The following is a 22578-nucleotide window of genomic DNA, read 5'->3' on the forward strand; positions in this document are numbered from 1 at the left end:
AGAGTTCCTCGTCAGCCACCGAGAGCAAGGTGCTGCTCATTGAGGAGAACCAAGGAACCCCCGGGGCTTCGGAAGCAGGAGGGTCAAAAGCCCGGATCTTGCCTTTACCCTTGCTCTTTTTTAGAGTTTGGGAGAGGTTCGAGGAAGTGGGTTTTGAAGAAAATGGTTTGGTTTGATGGGCTGAGGGTTTTTTGGAAACCTGGGTAGAAATGCGACGACGATGGAGAGATGGGGGTGAATCGGGGCGCGGCGCGGTGGACTCGTCACCAAGAGAGCCTCGCGCATTGGCTCCTGAAGTGGATAAGGTTGAATCAGACATGATTTAGGTAATAAGAAAAAAGAAAACTTACGCGTTTTGTGGAGGAAAGTGGTGGTTGTGCAAACGAAAAGATGATCGTGATTGAAAATCACCAAAGTAGGAGAGAGCTTGCACGTCGGAGAGTCGAGAAAAAATTTTGCAAGAGCTTGGGCGAGATTTTGAATTTTTGAGTGATTTAGAAAAAATTGGTGAGCTACTATATATAAGGGGAAGTAGTTGATCTACGCCATTGATCTAGATCAGATCGGACGATCAGGATGAATCTTGAAAATTGTGCTGGTAGGCAAAAGGACGTGCACGGTTATCGAGACGTCAGGCTCATCATTATCTCAGAATACGAAGCGTTTCGGACCGTTGTAATTCTACGGCATACGTCATCGTGACATCAGCCTGACTACCAAAGAATACTAAACGACGTAATATTCAAAGTCCGGGAGACATGAGGCCCCCGCGTCTTATTTGAAGACCAGGAGATTGGAGCTCTCGGAACCTCATTCCATTTCTGGGATATTTGGACCCCCCGATTCTCTTATGAATCAAAATTGATTATTTTTCTTCCCGAATCCAAGCACGACTGATCGGGACAGCGAGTATGACTCTAGCACGACTATTTAAGAGATGGGTGGTGATAACCCCATAAGAACACGGGTCATGGATAACCCGTGATATTAAATGGATTCCCAAAATAGGGTCAATATACATAGTGTTTTCTTGCGAAGCCGGGTAAGGAAACGCCCGGAACATTCTCCTCCCGAGCGATCGAAGAGCCCGGGCTCTCATGCAAGTGCCCGAGAACTTCCACCCGGGCTCTCAGAACAACATGTCCTTGGCATGTCATGTAAGTCATCAGAAAGTATAGGCGGTCGACTTGACATATTTTGTAGGTAAGGCACTAAACACATTGTACCTACCACATTTTTCCTATTAATAGCAGATATATTTCTCATTTAATGATTCTGAAATCTTTGAACTCTCAAGGACACATATATTTTCACATATATCGCTTGTGTTCTTTATCTTCACCTATTGATTTAAGCATCGGGGTGTCCGGCGCGGACACCCCTCCGACGCTCATTCTCGAGTTACTTTCTTGTTTGCAGATATCAAAGCCATTATCCTCAAATTTCCTAAACACTTAACCATCATCGTTATCCGGTAGATTGCTCACGTACATCACGCCTGATTCGCGCGGATAGCATCAATATCTAATTATATAATTCTAACTTATTAGATTATCAAAATCCGATTCACAGGTGTTAATTTTAGTTTTTTTTTTTTTTTTTTTGACGCGACTGTCTATATAAATATATATATATAATATTCATACGAAGAAAATCAAGCATTTTCACTTATTAAATTCCACAAGACTCGGTTGCAGCAAATTTCCACACGGAAGAACAAGTCAAACTCTCACCTACAACTCTATTATACTTTTCCTCCCCCATTCGTGGCAACTACATTTTCCTGCACCTATAAAAACAATCCAACAAAGTCGACCCAAATCATCGATCGATCGACCCTCCAAGAAAGCGAAAATGGGTTGCAAATTCTCGATGAACGCTCTCCTTTTCTCTGTCTTCTTTTCAGTAATCTTCCTCTTTGCTTCATCCAATGCTCAGAACTGCTCTTTCTCGTTCCGCGGCCAGAATTACGCGACCTGCGTCACTCTCCCTGCGTTGAACGCCTTCCTGCACTGGACCTATCACCAGTCGAACCACTCGGTTGACTTAGCGTACAGGCACACGCAGCTCACCGCCTTCAACTGGGTTGTGTGGGCACTGAACCCCAGCGGTGGCGCCATGCCTGGGGCGCAGTGCTTGGTGGCTTTCACCAACTCTAGCGGTGATGTTCAGGCCTACACCTCTCCCATTCCAATACCCGATTATACCTCCACGCAGCTGCGACAGGGTCCGTTGAGCTTCCAGGTCTCCAATCTTACTGCTGAATTTAGGGGCAATCAGATGACCATCTTCGCTACTATTGCGCTCCCAAGTGCGGGAACAAGTTTTGTTCAAGTTTGGCAACACGGGGATGTTTCGGGAAATATTCTTCAGGTACACCCGCAAACTCCGGAGCATCTGAGATCTTTCGGCAACATCGATTTCTCCAGCGGAGTAACTGCTGACACAGGTGCAGCCAGCAGGGGGTCGAAAGAGCGCAGGAAAAACGTAAGCGCAGATGAATGAATTGCCTACAGTCAAATTTAATAAATTTCAAGATTTATGGTGTATCTTTATCTGCACACAGGTTCATGGAGTTCTGAATGTCGTGAGTTGGGGGATTTTGATCCCGATTGGCGCCATGACTGCTAGGTACTTGAAGGTCTTCAAGGCCGCAAAGCCGGCGTGGTTTTACCTGCACGCTGCGTGCCAAACTTCGGCGTATATCGTGGGAGTCGCAGGCTGGGGCACGGGCCTCAAACTCGGCAGCGATTCTTCCGGAGTAGTGCATTCTGTTCATAGAAAGATAGGAATCACCCTGTTTGCCCTTGGAACACTTCAGGTAAATAAATTTATAGATTAAAATATAAATATAAAAAACAAGTATTTCAACATCCAATAAACAAGTATTTCAGCATCGGAAAATGATGCATTGGACAAGACTAAAAAAGTGTCAAATTTTTAACAATCCATATGAAACAATTGTATATTTGTTGAAGTATTGAATTGGTTTGTAGGTGTTTGCCCTGCTGTTGAGGCCAAAGCCGGATCATAAATACAGAATCTACTGGAACATGTACCATATCGGGATCGGATACTCGGTAATCATCCTTAGTATCATAAACATATTCGAAGGGTTCGACATCTTGGATCGGGAGAAGAAATGGAAACGAGCGTATATCGGGGTTCTCATCTTTCTTGGAGCCAATGCTGCTATATTGGAAGCCTTTACATGGTTTATTGTGATCAAGAGAAAGGGGCGACCGGATTCCGATAAATACCCGCATACAGTTAGCGGGATGAATGGTGCCAATGGATATTAAGCTTAGTTCCCATGAACATTTCTTATCACGTGATTCATATTACTAATTTGTATTATTATTATTACTTTGTCATAATTATATATATTTTTTTTTATATGTGGATTAGGTTATTGGCCTATATAGATCAGTTTACATTAAGAGTGTAGAATTTATTTATTTGTCCATTTGATTTAGTTTGGTGTTGTGTTTTTTTACATCCCCAACTAGGGGTCGCCAACAGTCGGTTTGGTCCGGTTTTACTCTACAACTGAAACGTCTACTCATTTTAAAATTCCACGGAACATTTTTTTTAAATGCAATGGTCGAAACCATGCCCACATAAATACATAAGATTGGAAACATACATTTAGCAAAATCAGCCAACTTCTAAATAAAATAACCATAGTTAAAATTATGAAAAAAAACAACCAACCTCAACAATTAACGTATAAAAATATAAGACATCAAACATTTTAAAATCTAACAAAATCCTCAACAAAATAAAATCATCAACCATTTAAAAAAACTGATTAAACGTGATCCCACAAAATCATATTCTTGTGGAAGAATACAAGGTCATCGGGTTAACGTGCACCACAAGCTCCGTCCGTTCAGTCATCATCACCTCCAGTCTCCTGATCAAAATGATCACATGCATCATTCACAGCTAGTGAGTCTAAAGACTCAACACATCTTTAATGATAATAGCAAGTACATATACATAACATGCAACATTGAAAAATACTGTAATTAACATACATTTCATAAGCATAAACGTAAACATATCGTATAATAGCATAATGTCTCAAAATATGTCTCATAACGTTTACATTTTCTTTTATTGAATTCAATTCATTAGCTTTGAATTTCGTATCAGCTCTATCGTATTAGTTCTATTCGATGGATCCATCTACGTATAACCACGGAACCGGGCGGCGGGGACATCAGCGACACTTTCACCCGTCAATTGAGCATTAGCCTATCATATCATCATATCATGTCAATTGAAATACAATCGTCGGGCTCCCTCTAGAGTCTTCTCCCGTAAACGAGCACCCTCTGGGACCTTTTACCTATACCGTCAGTCACAACCAACTTTCATCCTTCAAAAACATCATCATTTTCATCACTTGTCAAAATCATACATAAAAGTAATTTTTCCTTAAAATCAAGTGTGCAACGTATTTTCATAAATACATAAAAAGGCGTGTACCAGGTAACATAAACGTTTAAAAACATGTCAAATTGTGCTCAGAGCGCTGCCAGGACTAAAAACTCGACCCGGGTGCAAAATCACCATTTTGCTCCTGGAACCCAAAATAATCGTTTTATCCCTGGACCTCAACATTTCGACCTGAAGCTTACCAAACTCCTTAAAACATCCCAAAACATAATTAAATACATTTCTTAGACGTAAACTCGAGCTCATTTCAAAATTTAAACGACTCGTTTTAAAACTTGGAACGAGATTCCGGTTTTAGCCCGAATCAACCCGAAAGTTGCTAAAATTTTCTATACGTGCATACTTGAAACACTAGTGCAGTAACTTTCCATATTTCCGATCCTAGCCCAAGACCAAGCGAGCCAGCACCTAACCAACTATATTGGGACCATGTTTGAACCCAATAGGCTCTCCTTGACCAACCAAGCTAACCTTACTGCCCAAAACACCAGACCCTTGCGATACCCACAAACCTGTGCCGCACAAGACAACCGAGCCACACATTAACCTAGCCCTCCGACAAACTCCTAGACCACGACCAGTTGTGTATGGCCCTCTCCCAGCCCTGTCACGAACCAATAGGGTCAGCTTCTTGGATGGAATCGAGCCATGCAAGGCGGCACACACCCAGGCCTTCGATCTTGCCAATCTACACCAAGTACCGATCGGCCCTCACCTAAAAAAACCAAGTTTCGACTCCTGCTCTTAACCCGCTTCTTTCTCGACATTATCAGCACCCTAGAACTCAAAATCAGCATCCCCTCGCACAAGGACATGAAAAACGTGAGTTTTACACAAGATACATTCATGTTCATGTCAAAACCTTTGCAAAAATGATGCTATATGATAGACCAACGAAATTTCAATATAAAGCATATCCAACAGCATATTAATGGTGTAAATGATGAGAAAAGAATGATACAAGGCGTGCCTTATCATTTATAAGCTTAAAAACTTGAAGACTCTTGCGAAGAACGCGCACCGGAGAGGCGGGGAAGAATTTTACTTGAAAGCTTTGGAGATTTTTGAGATGGCCTGTATTTTTGAGAGAATGGTTGCTGGACAAGTGAAGGGCGCGGCCAAGGGGTGTTAGATAGGTTCAGGGTTTGATTAGGTAGAGTTTAAGTCAAAACATAATATACTAATGTGTCTTTAATTAATTTAAATGGATAAAAGGGTTTTGAGCCCATTAGGCACTAAAATAAACCCATCAAGCACAATAACACTCCCGAAATTTTTTTCGTTTAGGTACGTTTTTGAAAACACTCCCAATAACACTCCTGAATATCCACGGTCTTTGTTTCTCGTTCGAGCACGAGAAGCAACTTAAAATCCTAATGCATGAAACTTTAAATAAACCATGAATTAAAGCATAAATTAATGAAATGAACCTGCATTTAAGGCATTAAAATAATTTAATAAAATACAAAATAAATTTAATAACTTGCATACATGTGGTTTACGTGGACCTTCAAATTTTCGGGACGTTGCAACAACGGTTCGGTTTTTCGTTTTTTGGTTTTGAATATCTCTATTCCAAAACAAAATTTTTTTATTACGGTTAGGTTCAGTTTTTTGTAATACGGTTCGGTTTACACTAGTAGAAAAATCGCTTTTTACTTCGCGTATTCAATGAAGTATTAAGGTAGTTAAGTGCCTGTGGCACCCCAAACCTCGCCACGTAATCATACAACATGTGACGTCATATGCATAAAAATTTTCTTTTCGACGACGTAATAATATAATGCATACACGACAAAATAATGCCATCACCACACTATCTACGTCAGTGTAGCAGAAACAGTACAATAAATACATACACAACAACTCCAAGAAGACAATAAGCTATACTGTCTCTATCTACTATCAACTACAGGACTGTTTGACTAGACACACCTAGTCCTTCACCACTATCCTGTCTCACGGCATAGTCCCGTAACCTGTCCAACAGAAACAGCTCCCAAATGGTGAGCATATACAACAATCATCATCGTAATACATAACAGTTATATTAACAACAACATAAGATATAACTGAAATGATAACAGAAATACCCCCTTTGTCGTTTCTGGACAATCAACCATCAACAACCTCAACAACATCATACTGCAACAATAACAACGACGATACGTCGCACCCCAACTCCGGCGACAGCAATATCGTCGAACGAACAACAACATCGATGATACGTCGCACCCCAACACCGGCGACAGCAATATCGTCGAACGAATAACATTAACGATACGTCGCACCCCAACTCCGGCGACAGCAATATCGTTGAACAAACAACATCAACGTGACGTCTCCCAACAACGACAGCCAACAACATCAACAATAATAAACAACAACAAATATAATATCAAATCACCCATATCCAGTGATTTACCATCGTTCAACACAATAGTATTCATCAATACTAAACAATAACAACATATGCTCGTATGTCAACACGTACCTGATAATCGAGTATATATATCAAATATGGTTAATTCTTTGATCCTGAGGCTTGCGATGTATCTAAATAATTCAACAATAATTATCAGATTATTGTCACCGTATCAACACAGTTATAACAGCCTCAATATATAACATCAAATAGTCCAACAATAATTAATTCAACAAAATATAAAACTCGATTATAAATTCGTATTGTTCAACAATTTAATATTCTGGTGTATTTAATTCACAGTACTACCATCAAATACACCCTAATTAATTAACTTCAAATAATAGGCTATTTTACAACATCCGTCAAATTACGAAAACTTTATATCAACATGTAGCATATACTTCGTAGACTCCGAATATATAATCAGAATTAATAACAACTGAAAAACAACTCTCCAATCTCAACCCAACGATTAAAAATCCCTAATTAAAACAAATTAGGAATAATTCAAAATAACACCACTATAATCTTCTCTACTTTGTTAAAATAATACACTACTCAAACATCTTCAATTTCAGTATGATTTAACAATTTATCGAATTTATTCCAAAAATCGACGAATTTCAAACATCACCAAAAATATGAAATTTATACCTCAAATCGAAGACCTCGTGTCAACGATCCCAGAACTGAATTCGATTCGTCGATTGGATAAACCGATAAGTCGCACAATCGAAAAGAAAGATCGAAACTCTATTTCTCTTTCTCCCCTCACGTTTCTGTTCCTCTCTCTGTGAAATGAGATTCATCACGGTGCAAAATTTTCACATTTATCTTGTTTTTTTTAAAATATTATATTATATTATATTAATATAATAATATAATATAATATATAATATTTAACATTTTAACACCGGTAATTCCCTTTGGACCAGTCAAACAATCAAATTTTTCAAAACTCAAAACATGAAACTTCTATATCTTTGAGTTTTCTACATTATATCCAAAATTCAAATCATTTGGACTTTATATGGCCAACATATGTCATATTTTCCTCTTTAAAATTAATTAATTATTTAGTAATCTCAAATTACTAAATCAACAACTTGTAATATTTACTTCATGCATTACATTTCTACCCCCCTTAAATGAATTTCGACCCCGAAATTAATCAACAACAGTAATAACATGCATAAATAAAGAAACGTTATACCATCAGAATAAGGAGGGGTAGAGCTCCCTCATATGCCGCTCTGTCTCCCAAGTGGCCTCTTCGACACCTCTATGTACCCACTGAACCTTTACCATCGGTATAAGCTTACTACGAAGTTTTCGTTCAGATCGATCCAAATACAAACTGGTCTCTCAACATAAGACACATCAGGATCTAACTGAACCTCAGAAATATCTAACACATGTGAAGGATCCGGCTCATACTTCCGCAACATCGACACATGAAACACATCATGAATACCAGATAAAGATGGAGGTAGAGCCAATCGATAAGCCAAAGTGCCTATCCGCTGCAATATCTCATACGGACCAATATACCTCGGTGCCAACTTTCCTTTCATAACCAATCGCACTGTGCCACGAAAAGGAGAAACTTTCAAAAATACTTGATCACCCTGCTGAAACTTTAAGGGTCTTCGTCTTTTATTGGCATATGCGGCATGTCTATCTTGAGCTGCTTTCAATCGTTGCTGTATCAACTTTACTTTATGTTCCATCTCATGAATCATATCAGGACCGATAACTGCAGCTCGATCAACATCATCCCAGTATAACGGAGATCTACAACGTCTCCCATACAATGCCTCAAATGAAGCCATCTGAATACTACTCTGATAACTATTGTTATATGCAAACTCCACCAATGGAATAGATGACTGTCAAACAGATTTAAAATCCATAACATAAGCACGCAACATATCCTCCAGCGTCTGAATAGTACGCTCAGTCTGACCATCTGTCTGAGGATGATAAGCTGTACTCAATCTCAACTCTGTCCCCATCGCAGTCTGCAATCCTTCCCAAAAATGAAAAGTAAATCGAGGATCTCTATCAGATATAATAGACACTGGAATCCCATGCAGTCGTACAATCTCTCGTATATACAACTGTGCCATCGTCAAGTACGTACTACTCATGCTATAGGGTATAAAATGAGCAACTTTCGTCAATCGATCAACAATCACACAAATAGCATCAATAGTTCCAGTGCTTCTTGGCAAATGAGTCACAAAATCCATCGATATGTGCTCCCATTTCCAAGTCGGTACTTCTAAGCTCCTCAATTCACCTCCCGGCCTTCTCCTTTCAGCTTTGATTTGTTGACAATTGAGACATCGACGTACAAAATCAATCACATCACGTTTCATTCCCTTCCACCAAAACTAAGAACGTAGATCCTTATACATCTTCTTACCACCAGGGTGGATAGAATATCGACTACAATGTGCACGCTGCAACAGGCCCTGGCGCAACTCAAATATATAAGAAACTACCCATCTATCCTTCATCCTCAAACTGCCATCATCAGCCACTCGAAAACGAGTATCTTGTTTCTGAGAAACTAACTCCCTCCATCGCTGAACTCTCTCGTCTGTCATCTGTGCATCACGAATACAACCATATATATCAGGTTCAGCTAATAAGGTAAATACCTGGATAGGAGTCGTCGAGATATCAAAATCATATCCCAAGGAACAACAAGACATCATCATAGCTGATAAATGACTCACATTCTCTGCAGTACAACTCACTTTACGGCTCAATGCATCAGCTTTAAGATTGGATCGACCAGGATGATATTCAATCTCACAATCATAATCCTTCAGAAAATATAGCCATCGTCTCTGTCTCATATTCAACTCTGTCTGGGTAAACAAAAATCTCAAACTCTTATGATCTGTATAAATCGTAAACGAGGTACCATATAAATAGTGTCGCCATATCTTCAAGGCAAAGATAATGGCTGCCAACTCCAACTCATGCACAGGGTACCTTGTTTCGTGTGGTTTCAGCTGTCTCGAGGCATATGCCACAACATGTCGATCCTGCATCAAAACACATCCTAAACCATGTAATGATGCATCAGTATAAACAACAAACCTCTCGTTTTCTGTAGGAATTGATAACACCCGTGCAGTCGTCAGTCGGTGCTTCAACTCCTGAAAACTCCTCTCACATGCTTCAGACCACTGAAATCGCACACCTTTCTGACTCAACTGTGTCAAAGGTCTAGCAATCTTTGAAAATCGCTCGATAAATTGACGATAATAACCTGCTAAACCCAAGAAACTACGGATCTCCGGTACAGATGTAGGTGCAGACCACTGTAACACGGCTTCGACCTTCGTTGGATCAACAGAAATCCCATCTCTCGATATAACATGACCCAAGAAGACCACTCGATCCAACCAAAACTCATACTTACTGAGTTTGGCATACAACTGTCTGTCTCGCAACACCTGTAACACTAAACGCAAATGCCCTGCATGCTCAGCCTCACTCCTGGAATATATCAATATATCATCAATAAACACAATAACAAATAGATCGAGATAAGGCTGAATACCCTATTCATCAAACTCATAAACACAGCTGGAGCATTTGTCAACCCAAACGGCATAACCAAAAATTCATAATGCCCATATCTGGTCCTGAATGTTGTCTTCTGAATATCCTCCTCTATAACTAGTATCTGATGATATCCTGACCTCAAATCAATCTTCGAATATACCAAGGTTCCCTGTAACTGATCAAACAAATCATCAATACGAGGGAGGGGATATTTATTCTTAATCGTTACCTTATTCAGCTGTCGATAGTCAATACAAAGCCGCATTGTTCCGTCTTTCTTTCTTACAAATAAGACTGGTGCACCCCAAGGCGATACACTAGGGCGAATGTATCCCTTGTCCAGCAAGTCCTGCAACTGGGCTTTCAACTCTCTCAACTCTGCTGGTGCCATTCTATAAGGAGCACGAGAAATAGGAGAAATACCTGGCATCAACTCAATCCCAAACTCCACCTCACGGACTGGTGCAAAACCTGGAATCTCATCAGGAAATACATCAGCAAACTCAGCAACTACAGGTATCTCCTCTATTCCCACCTCCTTCTTCTTCTCTGTCACATCTACAGCATAAATAAGATAACCCTCGTGTCCATGCTCCAATAACCGAGACATCCGGATAGCAGATACCAACGGAACACGGGGACGAGAACCTTTACCATAAAAAGTCCAACGTTCTTTCTCATCTGTATAAAAATATACTAACCGCTGATAACAATCAACTGTCGCACAATATCTGCTAAGCACATTAATTCCCACAATACAATCAAAATCAGTCATCTCTAGAATAATCATATCAGATCTCAGCTCATAGCCCTCATAAGAAATAATACCATCTGATATCATAGATACAACTGATATATCAACTCCAGAAGGTGTCGAAACAGAAAGAGGCATAGACAATGGAGACGAGCGCATATGATGCTCAACCACAAACCTCTTCGATATAAATTTATGTGAGACACCTGTATCAATAAGAATATAAGCAGGATAAGAACACAAATAACACTTACCCGCTATCATCTCCTCTCGTGCCTCCTCGGCCTGCTCCCGGGTCAAAGCATACACCTGTGCGTCAGGCGGACCAGCTCCTTGCATACGTGGCTATCCTCCAGAAAGTCGTGGTGTAAACTGCTGAGGCTGTCGTCCTCCTCTCTCTGAGGATCTACCTCTAGCACTCCTAGGCTCTCGCTGCCCCTCACGACTAGGACACTGTCTCGCCAGATGACCAACACCGCCACACTCAAAACAGGTGATCTCGGTCTGTGTACAATCTCTGATCGGATGAGGTCCCCCACAACGAAAACATCTCACTGCTCTGGACTCCCCTCTCTGCCCCTGAACAGACTGAGAACTGCTCCCACGACTCTCAACACGTCGTGAATCAAATCGACGCTTCCCAGATGATGCTGAAGAAGAAGATGAACCCTTCTGATATTTAAAAGACTGTCCATGCGGTCGCAATGACTCCCTAAACGGCTCTGATAATCATCCCTGAGCCCCATACTCTTGCATAACCAACTCAGCCATCTCAGCCCTCGTCACTGCATCCTCAAATGATACTGGGTTGTTCGATTGCACACGATCAAATAACTATAACTTCAACCCTTTCAAGAAGTGCCTCATCTTAGCATGAACATTTGTAGCAATATGTGGCACATATTTCAACAATGCAGAGTACCGAGACTCATACTTAGCAACAGACATACTGCCCTGTCTCAAATCCTCGAATTCTCTCTCTTTCTTCTGTCTGGCTGCTATAGAAAAATACTTATCAAGAAAACGAGAGCGAAACACATCCCAATCCATAGTACGGCCCTGGACTCTCAATCCGGCCTCAGTCATCTGCCACCACAATAGTACATTCCTCGAAAGGTGAAATGTAGCCAATCGTAACCAAGCAGACCTAGCACACGGAGCGGTCACAAATATCTGCTCTATCCTCTCAATCCACTCCTCTGCTCGCTCACCAGTCTCAGAATTATCAAATCTCGGTGGAAGATAATTGTTGAACTGTGCCAAAGTCAACTCACCAGGCAATAAAGGCTGATCTGCAGGTGCCTGTCCCATAGGAGGAGGTGGCAATGGATTCATCTGTCCAAACCCACTGTCAACCTCTTCTGTTTCCTCGTGTGGATGTACCTGTTCTCTAGCTGCCATCACTGGAAATCAAATTGTTAATCATAACATTTAACAATTACAATCCAGTAATCATCATCACACATTTCGCACAAAAGCACACGCAACTAAAGAACAATCAATCATACCAAGAACTCATCAAAAACAAGTCAAATGCATAGACACACGCAGATAATATCGTCATCAAACTCCCTCATCACAAACCCAACTCCTAACCATCTCAGACATCTAACATTTGCTCTGATACCACCAAATTTGGCGCCCCAAACCTCGCCACGTAATCATACAACATGTGACGTCATATGCATAAAAATTTTCTTTTCGACGACGTAATAATATAATGCATACACGACAAAATAATGCCATCACCACACTATCTACGTCAGTGTAGCAGAAACAGTACAATAAATACATACACAACAACTCAAATAAGACAATAAGCTATACTGTCTCTATCTATTATCAACTACAGGACTGTTTGACTAGACACACCTAGTCCTTCACCACTATCCTGTCTCAAGGCATAGTCCTGTAACCTGTCCAACAGAAACAGCCCCCAAAGGGTGAGCATATACAACAATCATCATCGTAATACATAACAGTTATATTAACAACAACATAAGATATAACTGAAATGATAACAGAAATACCCCCTTTGCCGTTTCTGGACAATCAACCATCAAACAACCTCAACAACATCACACTGCAACAATAACATCGACGATACGTTGCACCCCAACTCCGGCGATAGCAATATCGTTTAACGAACAACAACATCGACGATACGTCGCACCCCAACACCGGCGACAGCAATATCGTCGAACGAATAACATCCACGATACGTCGCACCCCAACTCCGGCGACAGCAATATCGTTGAACAAACAACATCAACGTGACGTCTCCCAACAACGACAGCCAACAACATCAACAATAATAAACAACAACAAATATAATATCAAATCACCCATATCCAGTGATTTACCATCGTTCAACACAATAGTATTCATCAATACTAAACAATAACAACATATGCTCGTATGTCAACACGTACCTGATAATCGAGTATATATATCAAATATGGTTAATTCTTTGATCCTGAGGCTTGCGATGTATCTAAATAATTCAACAATAATTATCAGATTATTGTCACCGTATCAACACAGTTATAACAGCCTCAATATATAACATCAAATAGTCCAACAATAATTAATTCAACAAAATATAAAACTCGATTATAAATTCGTATTGTTCAACAATTTAATATTCTGGTGTATTTAATTCACAATACTACCATCAAATACACCCTAATTAATTAACTTCAAATAATAGGCTATTTTACAACATCCGTCAAATTACGAAAACTTTATATCAACATGTAGCCTATACTTCGTAGACTCCGAATATATAATCAGAATTAATAACAACTGAAAAACAACTCTCCAATCTCAACCCAACGATTAAAAATCCCTAATTAAAACAAATTAGGAATAATTCAAAATAACACCACTATAATCTTCTCTACTTCGTTAAAATAATACACTACTCAAACATCTTCAATTTCAGTATGATTTAACAATTTATCGAATTTATTCCAAAAATCGACGAATTTTAAACATCACCAAAAATATGAAATTTATACCTCAAATCGAAGACCTCGTGTCAATGATCCCAAAACTGAATTCGGTTCGTCGATTGGATAAACCGATAAGTCGCACAATCGAAAAGAAAGATCGAAACTCTATTTCTCTTTCTCCCCTCACGTTTCTGTTCCTCTCTCTGTGAAATGAGATTCATCACGGTGCAAAATTTTCACATTTATCTTGTTTTTTTTTAAATGTTATATTATATTATATTAATATAATAATATAATATAATATATAATATTTAACATTTTAACACTGGTATATCCCTTTGGACCAGTCAAACAATCAAATTTTTCAAAACTCAAAATATGAAACTTCTATATCTTTGAGTTTTCTACGTTATATCCAAAATTCAAATCATTTGGACTTTATATGACTAACATATGTCATATTTTCCTCTTTAAAATTAATTAATTATTTAGTAATCTCAAATTACTAAATCAACAACTTGTAATATTTACTTCATGCATTACAGTGCCGAAGTATATGGACGTGAAGTAATAGATGTACATTTTACTTCGCATAATAACCGAAGTTGTATGATTGAAAATACTGAAGTCTTTGGCAGGTTTTCGAAGGAAAACCGGTCCAGAATTGGACTGGTGCCGAAGTAAGAAATGTGTTTTTACTTCATCGATTATTGTAAGTAATGAAGTAATATATTATATATAACTTCGTCTTAATTATTATTTAGCGAAGTAGTTTATAATATTTTACTTCACAATTTACATTGAGTGACGAAGTAATTCATCTGAAAGAATTTGTAGTTATGTATTTTGGTGAGGTGTAACAGTCACAAACAACTTCACAATTTATCCTATTTTTTGAAGTAAATATAATTTATAACTTTAGCATTTATCCTATTTGTTGAAGTGTTTTATACTATGTTACTTCACAATTTGCAAATAACAACGAAGTAATTTACCTGTTACACTTCATTATTTTTTATTTTGATGAAGTAATTGTTAAAGAAAGACTTCGCAATATATGACTTAATACACTAATATAATTAAATTCATAAAATATCCATCTAAAAATGATGAATATCCACGAATCCACAATTACATATTCATCAATCCACAAATAACACAAAAATGTATCAACAAAACCAAAAGTATATCCAAAAATCCACAATGACAAACAAAATATTTATCCCAACATACACCATCCATTTAAGCGCCTACATAGGAGTAAAAAAATTCACTCCATTCACTTCTGACCTCGTCATATTGAGATTGGGTGTAATATTGGTTCTTGATGCATCCTGCAAACTGAAATTTGAAAAATAAAATACATTAGATTCTTCTTTTTTATCACTAATATAAAATATATCACAATGACAACAATTCATCTCAAGCAATTATCTCAACAATAAAACAGCAAAATCTGATCTCCACCCAAGGATCATTTTTGCACAAGATTGACTCCATATCAACCATGCCGTAGAGGTAGACAGATGTGGCAAAGATATCTGCAATCCTCTACATGTACAAGTGGCAAATAGGGAAGGCACACAAACAAACATACACAGTTGCATAATACATTGTTAACACTTCAAAAAAATTAAGGGTGAAACAAATTTAACAAGTTAAAACTTCATATGAGGAAACTAACACAAGCTATGATACATCACTAAGAATAAACAGGTAAATTAATATCATGTTAATAACTTGTCAAGTTTAAATGACAGTGAACATAAAGCATAAAAGATAAGTGTAGTCATATGTAACCATTTAACAAACCTCGCTGATTACTTCATTAACCCACTGTTTAGCAGCCTCAATCTGTTCACTAGTGCCATCAATCTGTACGGTCCTTTCTTTGGATGTATCACCAGGTGGCAACTGGAGATGTATAACCTGAAATATTTGGTAACAGGCAACACTCACGGCACCAGAAAAAAATCAAAACACAGATACAATTTTCAGAAAACCAGAAGTAGCAGCTCTATCAGATATTCAAACCACATAATAGCATTATAAACCGAAAGGAAAACCAACCTGAATGCGAGTGCCAGTCCTTGCTTGCATGTTCTTAATGGTTTCACCTCCTTTGCAAATAACAAGACCCACCTAAAAATTGCCATTGACCCTAATTAAATGAGTAAAAATAACATAAAAACAAGCATCATCGTTACCTTGTTGTTGGGAACCATAAACACATATGGATCAGTTCCTGATTGTTGCCCAGTCATTCTTCGAGAAACAACACCAGAACCACCTGCTTCAACCTGTTCAAGCAAATGTTAGCCATAGTGATGTGGCAAGAGAATATTAAGCAAAACAAATGCCAGCTTAGTCCCGACCAGGTTTGACCAGGTTTGACAAGGGTGTCAAACCTGGTCGGGACTCAGGCAGCGAAAGTATCATACATGTACGCACATTTTGAGAAAAGAAAGAAGAAATTCAACATTTTTATTTAATTAAAAGATCTAAAAATAAAAATTACCTCGATGAAATTGCATTAGGCAGCATTGACAAGCCCTTTCTGAACGATCCTACTGTTTGACCTTTTTGCTAGGGTCAGCGCCTGTTACATACACCAAGTTAAAAATTCAAACATGCAAGCTTATTATACAAACACAAAGTCCAAAACACAAGAAAGATTTTAGCAAATATGTCCTTACGGATCTCGAGGTGCCTTAGAGCCAGATTTTTCCTGGATTGCTTTAAAAGTTCCACCTATGATGCTACCACCATTTTGCTCCAGTTTCCAGACCTTACCAAATGCCGCTTTCAGGCTCAGTTTTTAGGGGTCTCCAGCATAAACACCTGCATCAAATGAAACATAAAATATTATTCTCTACAACCTAAAAATCATATCAGGATACTAATTAGCATCCTAAACATAATGTAAAAAATTGTGAAATCAACAAACAATGGTAAACTATAACATAACAGATCATGAAGCACAATATCACCATCTTCCATTGCATTTGATGGATCAATCTTACCAGAATTCAGAGCACATAATCACTGGAAGACCAGTAAGAGTTGATAAAGGAATGAATGAATAAAACAGTTTAGACACTACCGAAAAGACAAAAATATATGAAGGAAGAAGTTTAAGAGTACCAGAGCAAAATGGTTCTATCAAACGCTCAAAAACTTCATCTCCAAGGTTGCGTCTGACAAATTCTTCAATGGATTCCTCGTAACCCTGTAACCTTGACAAATATTCAAATATGAGAAGAAACTCGATAGTATTACTACGCAGGAAACTGGAAATACGAGGAAGGATTAAGGGCACAAACTGGAGGCGGTGGCCGAAGATCGATTGCACCAAGACCTGCTCTAATTTTACCAGGAAAGCTCATTAAATCAAAGAAAGGGAAGTCATTAAGCTTCGAGGGCACTGGCCTCAGCTTCCCATTCCATAGCACAAAGCGCGGAGCATCTGGGTCTCCTAATACCAAGTCATCCTTCAACCCACTATCCACCTACATTCATACACTGATCTTAGAAATTAAAAAATGACTGAATAATCCGAGCAAGAAAACACACCGCCATCGTAAGCATTGGGTCAGATGGTTGAATAGTGCACATCATCCGGCATTGGACTAGACACGGAGGAGCAAAAACCCTAGACGGCGAATAGAGAGGAATAGACAGTGATTAGTGTGTGTGGACATATTTTTAATTAAACTTATCGGTTCATCTTTTTACTTCAGTATGAACTTATTTTCCTTATTTTTTACTTCGTCAACATTGATATGTCGAAATAAAATATAATAAAAAAATACAGTGAAGCCCGTGTTTTTAAACATCCGAAGTAAAATATATTATTTTATTTCGCTTGTGTTATTACTGAAGTTATTGGTAATGTATTACTTCGTAATTTATTATTGTCGAAGTAACGCCTGCCGAAGTAAAATCCGATTTTTCTACTAGTGTTTATATGGCCAAGTATATACTGTTAGCTAAAAATTGTTAATAATAAAATTATACGTCACTTTATGCTTTAAAATCTAAATCATAGGAATGATAATAATGTGTCAACCAGCTCGAATGGAACACCAATCATCTTACGAAAAATTTAAAGAAATATATACAGAAAAGACAAGAAAACGTCGACTGGTTAGCGGTATGAAAGAAGAGAAAACAATCATATTGAAAATTGAGAGTTAATGATACTAAGTTCCTAAATCCTAATAGGCTCATTATACATAAAAAGTCTTATACTAAACAATAATATCGTCCATTATACATAAAAACCCTATACTTAACAATAATATGTTCGATTTGGTTATTCGGTTTTTTGGGGAATTAAAACCGAAAACCGATTCGAAAAATCGGATTTTATAAATTTTAAAAACAAAACCGACCGAAAAACCGAAAAAACCGACCAAACCGAGTATTTCGGTTTAAATGTTTCAGTTTTTTCGGTTTTTCGGGTTTTATGCCCACCCCTTAATGCAATTATGGTTTTCCAAGTCAAAATGCTACGACAAACGGCGTCCATGTTTTTATTGTTTATATTTTTAGTTGTTTCATTATTTGTAATTAATTTATTTTATCGGTACAACTTGGGGATGAAGATAAATCAGGTATATTTTTTAAATCTAAATTCATTATTTTATAAATACACTCTATTTTTGCATTTTGTTTTATAAGTTGACCATATTAATTTTCTTGTTTTTAGGTAATTTTGTTAATGACTATCAATTCATAAATTAGATTAACCAAAAACTACACATTTCCAGAAACTACTAAAAATGATTATTAAATTTTTTAATATCCATAAATTCAAAATACAGAACAATTGAAAATTAAAAATATTATAAAATGTATTGATTTGTACTTTTATTTCTTCTTAATATATACATGCATTACGTCTAATTTATTTTCAAATTTAAAAATGTTTCGTGCTTGTAATAATTTATCACATATTTTTTTAATTTTATTTATTAAATTTATCACATAAAATATTTTTTGTAAAATTATTCATTTAAAAAGGAGCTTACATTAATAAATAGAGTCAAAATAATTAATTTTAGTTTATAAAATATATGAATTTAATCAATAGAGGAAATATTATATATTTGTAAAAATAATATAAGCCTTTAATTTTAGTTTATTTTACAATTTTTTTCTCGACTTGTACTTTTAAATACCCAAAAATTATTTTAATATATTTGTAAATTTAGGATAGAAGGTAGTGTCGTTATTTTATGATAAAGGAAAGTAATAGATATATGGATCAAGGAAAGAAAAAACAAAGTTATTTTGAGGATAATCTTGTCAGAAAATAAACAAAAAATTCAAGTATATATATAATTTTTTTGATTTAATTAATTTGAACTTTGAACGAACAATTTTTGTTTGGAAACTTGTGAGTCATTGGCTTTAAATATAAAATAAAACAAGCTAATAGACTTTGAGCCTAAATTTGACCATTGGTTTTAAAAAAAAATTGAGAATAAAGTTTGAACCAATATCGTGAAGCCTGGATTTGAAATTTGAGTCAAGCCGGATTAAATCCAAACCAGTTCTCTTTTCGAGTTTCGATCAGACTAGGGAAATTAGAAATATAAAAAATGAGGAAAATGGCCTAAATATCAATTAATTTTGTCTATTTTGTGTTTTGGTCAAATCAGAGCCAATGTGTCGATACTATCTTCATCAACCAGGCATTTATGATATTCCCGGGCAATCAAGAGCCCGGGCTCTCATACAAGCGCTCGAGTACCTTACCACCCGGACTACCTCGAGAATTGCATCATACTCGAGTATATAGATATGGGAAATCTTATCTTTCAGAACATGTATTTGGCATGTTATATAAGTTATCAGAAAGTATGGGCAGCCGTCTTACTATACTTAGCAGGTGGCACTGAAAACAAGGTAATGATGTGATTTACTACTATAAATTGCAGGTACATTTCTCATTTAAAGATTCTAAAAACATTGAACTCTAAAGAACTCATATATATTCTCACATATATCGCTTGAATCTTTCTTCTTCGCCTGCTGACTTAAGCATCGGAGTCAATACGCCGGACACTCCTCTGGCGTCCATTCACTAGTTCATTTCATTGTTTGCAGGTCACGGTAGAAGCCCAAGTTACAGAGAAATATTTTTCTCAAAAGATATATCCTTTCCTTACTCATTTTTCTTAAACATAATCATCATTGGTGCCGTCTGTGGGAAATTGAGTCTAAGGCGTTTACATGGCTCCTACTAAAAGAACTAATCAGGACACTTCCCGGGCTGCGGAAGATGGTACACATAATTTGGGACAAGGAGGGGGTCCTCCACTTACAGGGCCTCCCCCTCTCATTACTTTATCCCCGGAGGAGTTGGCTCGGATAATATCCGAAGCAGTGGAAAAAGCTGTAGCTCGGAGAGATGCTTCTCATCAAGCTACGCATGCAGGAGGAGAGCAGGAGGCGGGGGAGGAGGAAGTAGGAAGATAGGAGGGAGAATCGAGTGCCGGGTCCAAATCCCCAACTGTGGTAGAGGAGTTACAAGAGTTAAGACAGAAGATGAGGGTATTGGAAGGACAGATGGAGGCTAGGAGTCGTTCCCGGACAGTTATTAAAGGATGCCTATTTTCTAAAGCTATAGTCCGGAAACCTCTTCCCACTACAAAAAAAAGGCAAAAGACAACGGTGAAAAACCGTTGTCGTAGGTCAAATAAAACCGTTGTTAAAGCCTCTGTGGTTAAAGGGTGCGCTCAAAGACAACGATGAAAAACCGTTGTCGTAGACGTCAAAGACGACGGTGAAAAACCGTTGTCGTATGTCTTGTAAAACCGTCGTTAAAGGCCATATGGTTAAAGAGTGCGTTCAAAGACAACGCTGAAAAACCGTGGTCGTAGACGTCTAATGACAACGGTGAAAAACCGTTGTCGTACTATTGAAAAATCGTTGTAAAACTAAATTTTGCGATGGTTTTTCCAAGTGTCTGTTTTATAAAACCGTCGCTATTAGCGACAGGTTGTCATATGAATTCCGTCTCTAATTAGGGACGGTTTCTTTGCTTTCCATTGCTCATTAGCGACGGTTTTTAATATGTTTTCCGTCGCTAAGCAACTTTTTATCTTATGATTTCCGTTGCTATTGTTTTTCGTAAAATAAAAAAAAAATTTACTGTTATAATTTAATAAACATAACAAAAAAAACCTTACAATCTTAATAACTTGATAATATTTATAATCTTTAACACTTCAAATTAAATTGAAATGAAAATCGTGGAAGAGAGAAGACTTTGGTGTGGGAAGAAAAACACTAAGGATGCGGATATTTGAGAGAAGATGTGAGACCCCGAAAATAAAATAGTATTGATGACATTTTTTTAAATAAGTTGAAAAATATTCAATTTATTTTGATGGCATTTTCGTAAATAAGTTGAAAAATAATGAATTAATTTTAAAGAATAAAATATGAAATATCTTGGTCATATGAAGTCCAAATGATTTGAGATTTAGATATAACGTGGAAAACTCAAAGATATAGAAGTTTCATGTTTTGAGTTTTGGAAAATTTGATCATTTGACTGGTCCGAAGCGATATACCGGCGTTAAAATTTTACCATTTGAGGCTTGGGATCAAAATGAGGAATATGATACGTGGTATTGTTTTACCAAACTTTTCCTTAGTGGCTTTCGCACACATGGAGGTTATTGGTTTCCAGCCTATATACCATTTTTCTACTCTTATTGAGCTAAGAAAAGGAAGAATTTAAATCCTAGAATAATAATGAATATAAGATTCATATTTGGAACTTTTACAAAACATAAAAAGATTTATAAAAGATATACCGAAGAAATTAAACAACAGAGGATTTTACCGAGGTCCACCTCAGAATCATAAATTCATAAAAATCACCCATGAACGCCTTAACGCCATCTCTCGGCTAAGCAGGCTAAAGGGCTACAACATGAATTTATTTTTCCTGGTTAAACTCGAACCTTGTGTTTACCATTTCCTGGTTCATCTTTTTATCTTATGTTCTAACCAAAGACTCTTATATTACATTAAATTCCAAAAATTTAAATAGATCTTTTATTATCTCAATCTGATTCCAAGAACAAATAAATATAGATCATGTCATAGTAAGGTAATAATTTAGCACGATTACTTTAGCCTGTCATTCAGGCTAATCTAATGAAAAATAAAAATTTAAAACAGTAAATAAAAACAGTATAAACTTACAAAGTTGTTATCAGAACTGCAAACTTTTATTGATAAACTTCAGAAGGGTTTTTACAAGAGAGAATAGAGGGGAGCAAACTCAACCGTGTCCCTCTAAGAACACAGAAATAACCTATATATAGATAGAAGAGCCGGACATCAAACCCCGGATTTCATCTTAAATAAAA

General features: G+C 37.3%; 2 protein-coding genes across 5 annotated transcripts; one reads left to right on the plus strand and one right to left on the minus strand.

Annotated features, from left to right (window-relative positions):
• Nucleotides 1–1804: 1804 nt before the first annotated feature.
• On the plus strand, nt 1805–3475 carry LOC142521189 (cytochrome b561 and DOMON domain-containing protein At5g47530-like). The gene is made up of 3 exons (XM_075624416.1): nt 1805–2487; nt 2567–2821; nt 2997–3475. The coding sequence occupies exons 1-3, from the start codon at nt 1855–1857 to the stop codon at nt 3300–3302; spliced, it is 1194 nt and encodes a 397-aa protein (XP_075480531.1). The 5' UTR covers nt 1805–1854; the 3' UTR covers nt 3303–3475.
• Nucleotides 3476–15269: 11794 nt separating this feature from the next.
• LOC142521453 (uncharacterized) lies at nt 15270–17875 on the minus strand. Of its 4 annotated transcripts, XM_075624654.1 has the most exons (9): nt 17759–17875; nt 17509–17694; nt 17330–17414; nt 16882–17026; nt 16704–16784; nt 16393–16485; nt 16256–16327; nt 15998–16114; nt 15270–15526 (listed from the first exon to the last, which is right to left on the minus strand). In XM_075624654.1, the coding sequence occupies exons 6-9, from the start codon at nt 16447–16449 to the stop codon at nt 15428–15430; spliced, it is 345 nt and encodes a 114-aa protein (XP_075480769.1). In that variant the 5' UTR covers nt 16450–16485; nt 16704–16784; nt 16882–17026; nt 17330–17414; nt 17509–17694; nt 17759–17875; the 3' UTR covers nt 15270–15427. The 4 variants fall into 4 exon arrangements, 3 of the variants coding, with proteins under 3 accessions (XP_075480769.1, XP_075480770.1, XP_075480768.1); XM_075624655.1 differs by having other exon boundaries at nt 17330–17421; nt 17509–17834; XM_075624653.1 differs by having other exon boundaries at nt 17509–17832.
• Nucleotides 17876–22578: the final 4703 nt, after the last annotated feature.

Source organism: Primulina tabacum, chromosome 12, assembly GCF_025594145.1.
Source record: "Primulina tabacum isolate GXHZ01 chromosome 12, ASM2559414v2, whole genome shotgun sequence".
In the NCBI taxonomy this organism is placed as follows: domain Eukaryota; kingdom Viridiplantae; phylum Streptophyta; class Magnoliopsida; order Lamiales; family Gesneriaceae; genus Primulina; species Primulina tabacum.

Bases quoted from the DNA above. Each gene is read 5' to 3' on its own strand.
- LOC142521189 (XM_075624416.1), top strand. From the start codon at position 1,855: ATGGGTTGCAAATTCTCGATGAACGCTCTCCTTTTCTCTGTCTTCTTT. The intron at 2,488-2,566 runs GTAAGCGCAGAT...ATCTGCACACAG, and splicing joins CGAAAGAGCGCAGGAAAAAC to GTTCATGGAGTTCTGAATGT. The intron at 2,822-2,996 runs GTAAATAAATTT...ATTGGTTTGTAG, and splicing joins TTGCCCTTGGAACACTTCAG to GTGTTTGCCCTGCTGTTGAG.
- LOC142521453 (XM_075624654.1), bottom strand. From the start codon at position 16,449: ATGACTGGGCAACAATCAGGAACTGATCCATATGTGTTTATGGTTCCC. The intron at 16,115-16,255 runs GTTGGTTTTCCT...CAAATATTTCAG, and splicing joins GGACTGGCACTCGCATTCAG to GTTATACATCTCCAGTTGCC. The intron at 15,527-15,997 runs GTTTGTTAAATG...TTCAAATTTCAG, and splicing joins TTAATGAAGTAATCAGCGAG to TTTGCAGGATGCATCAAGAA.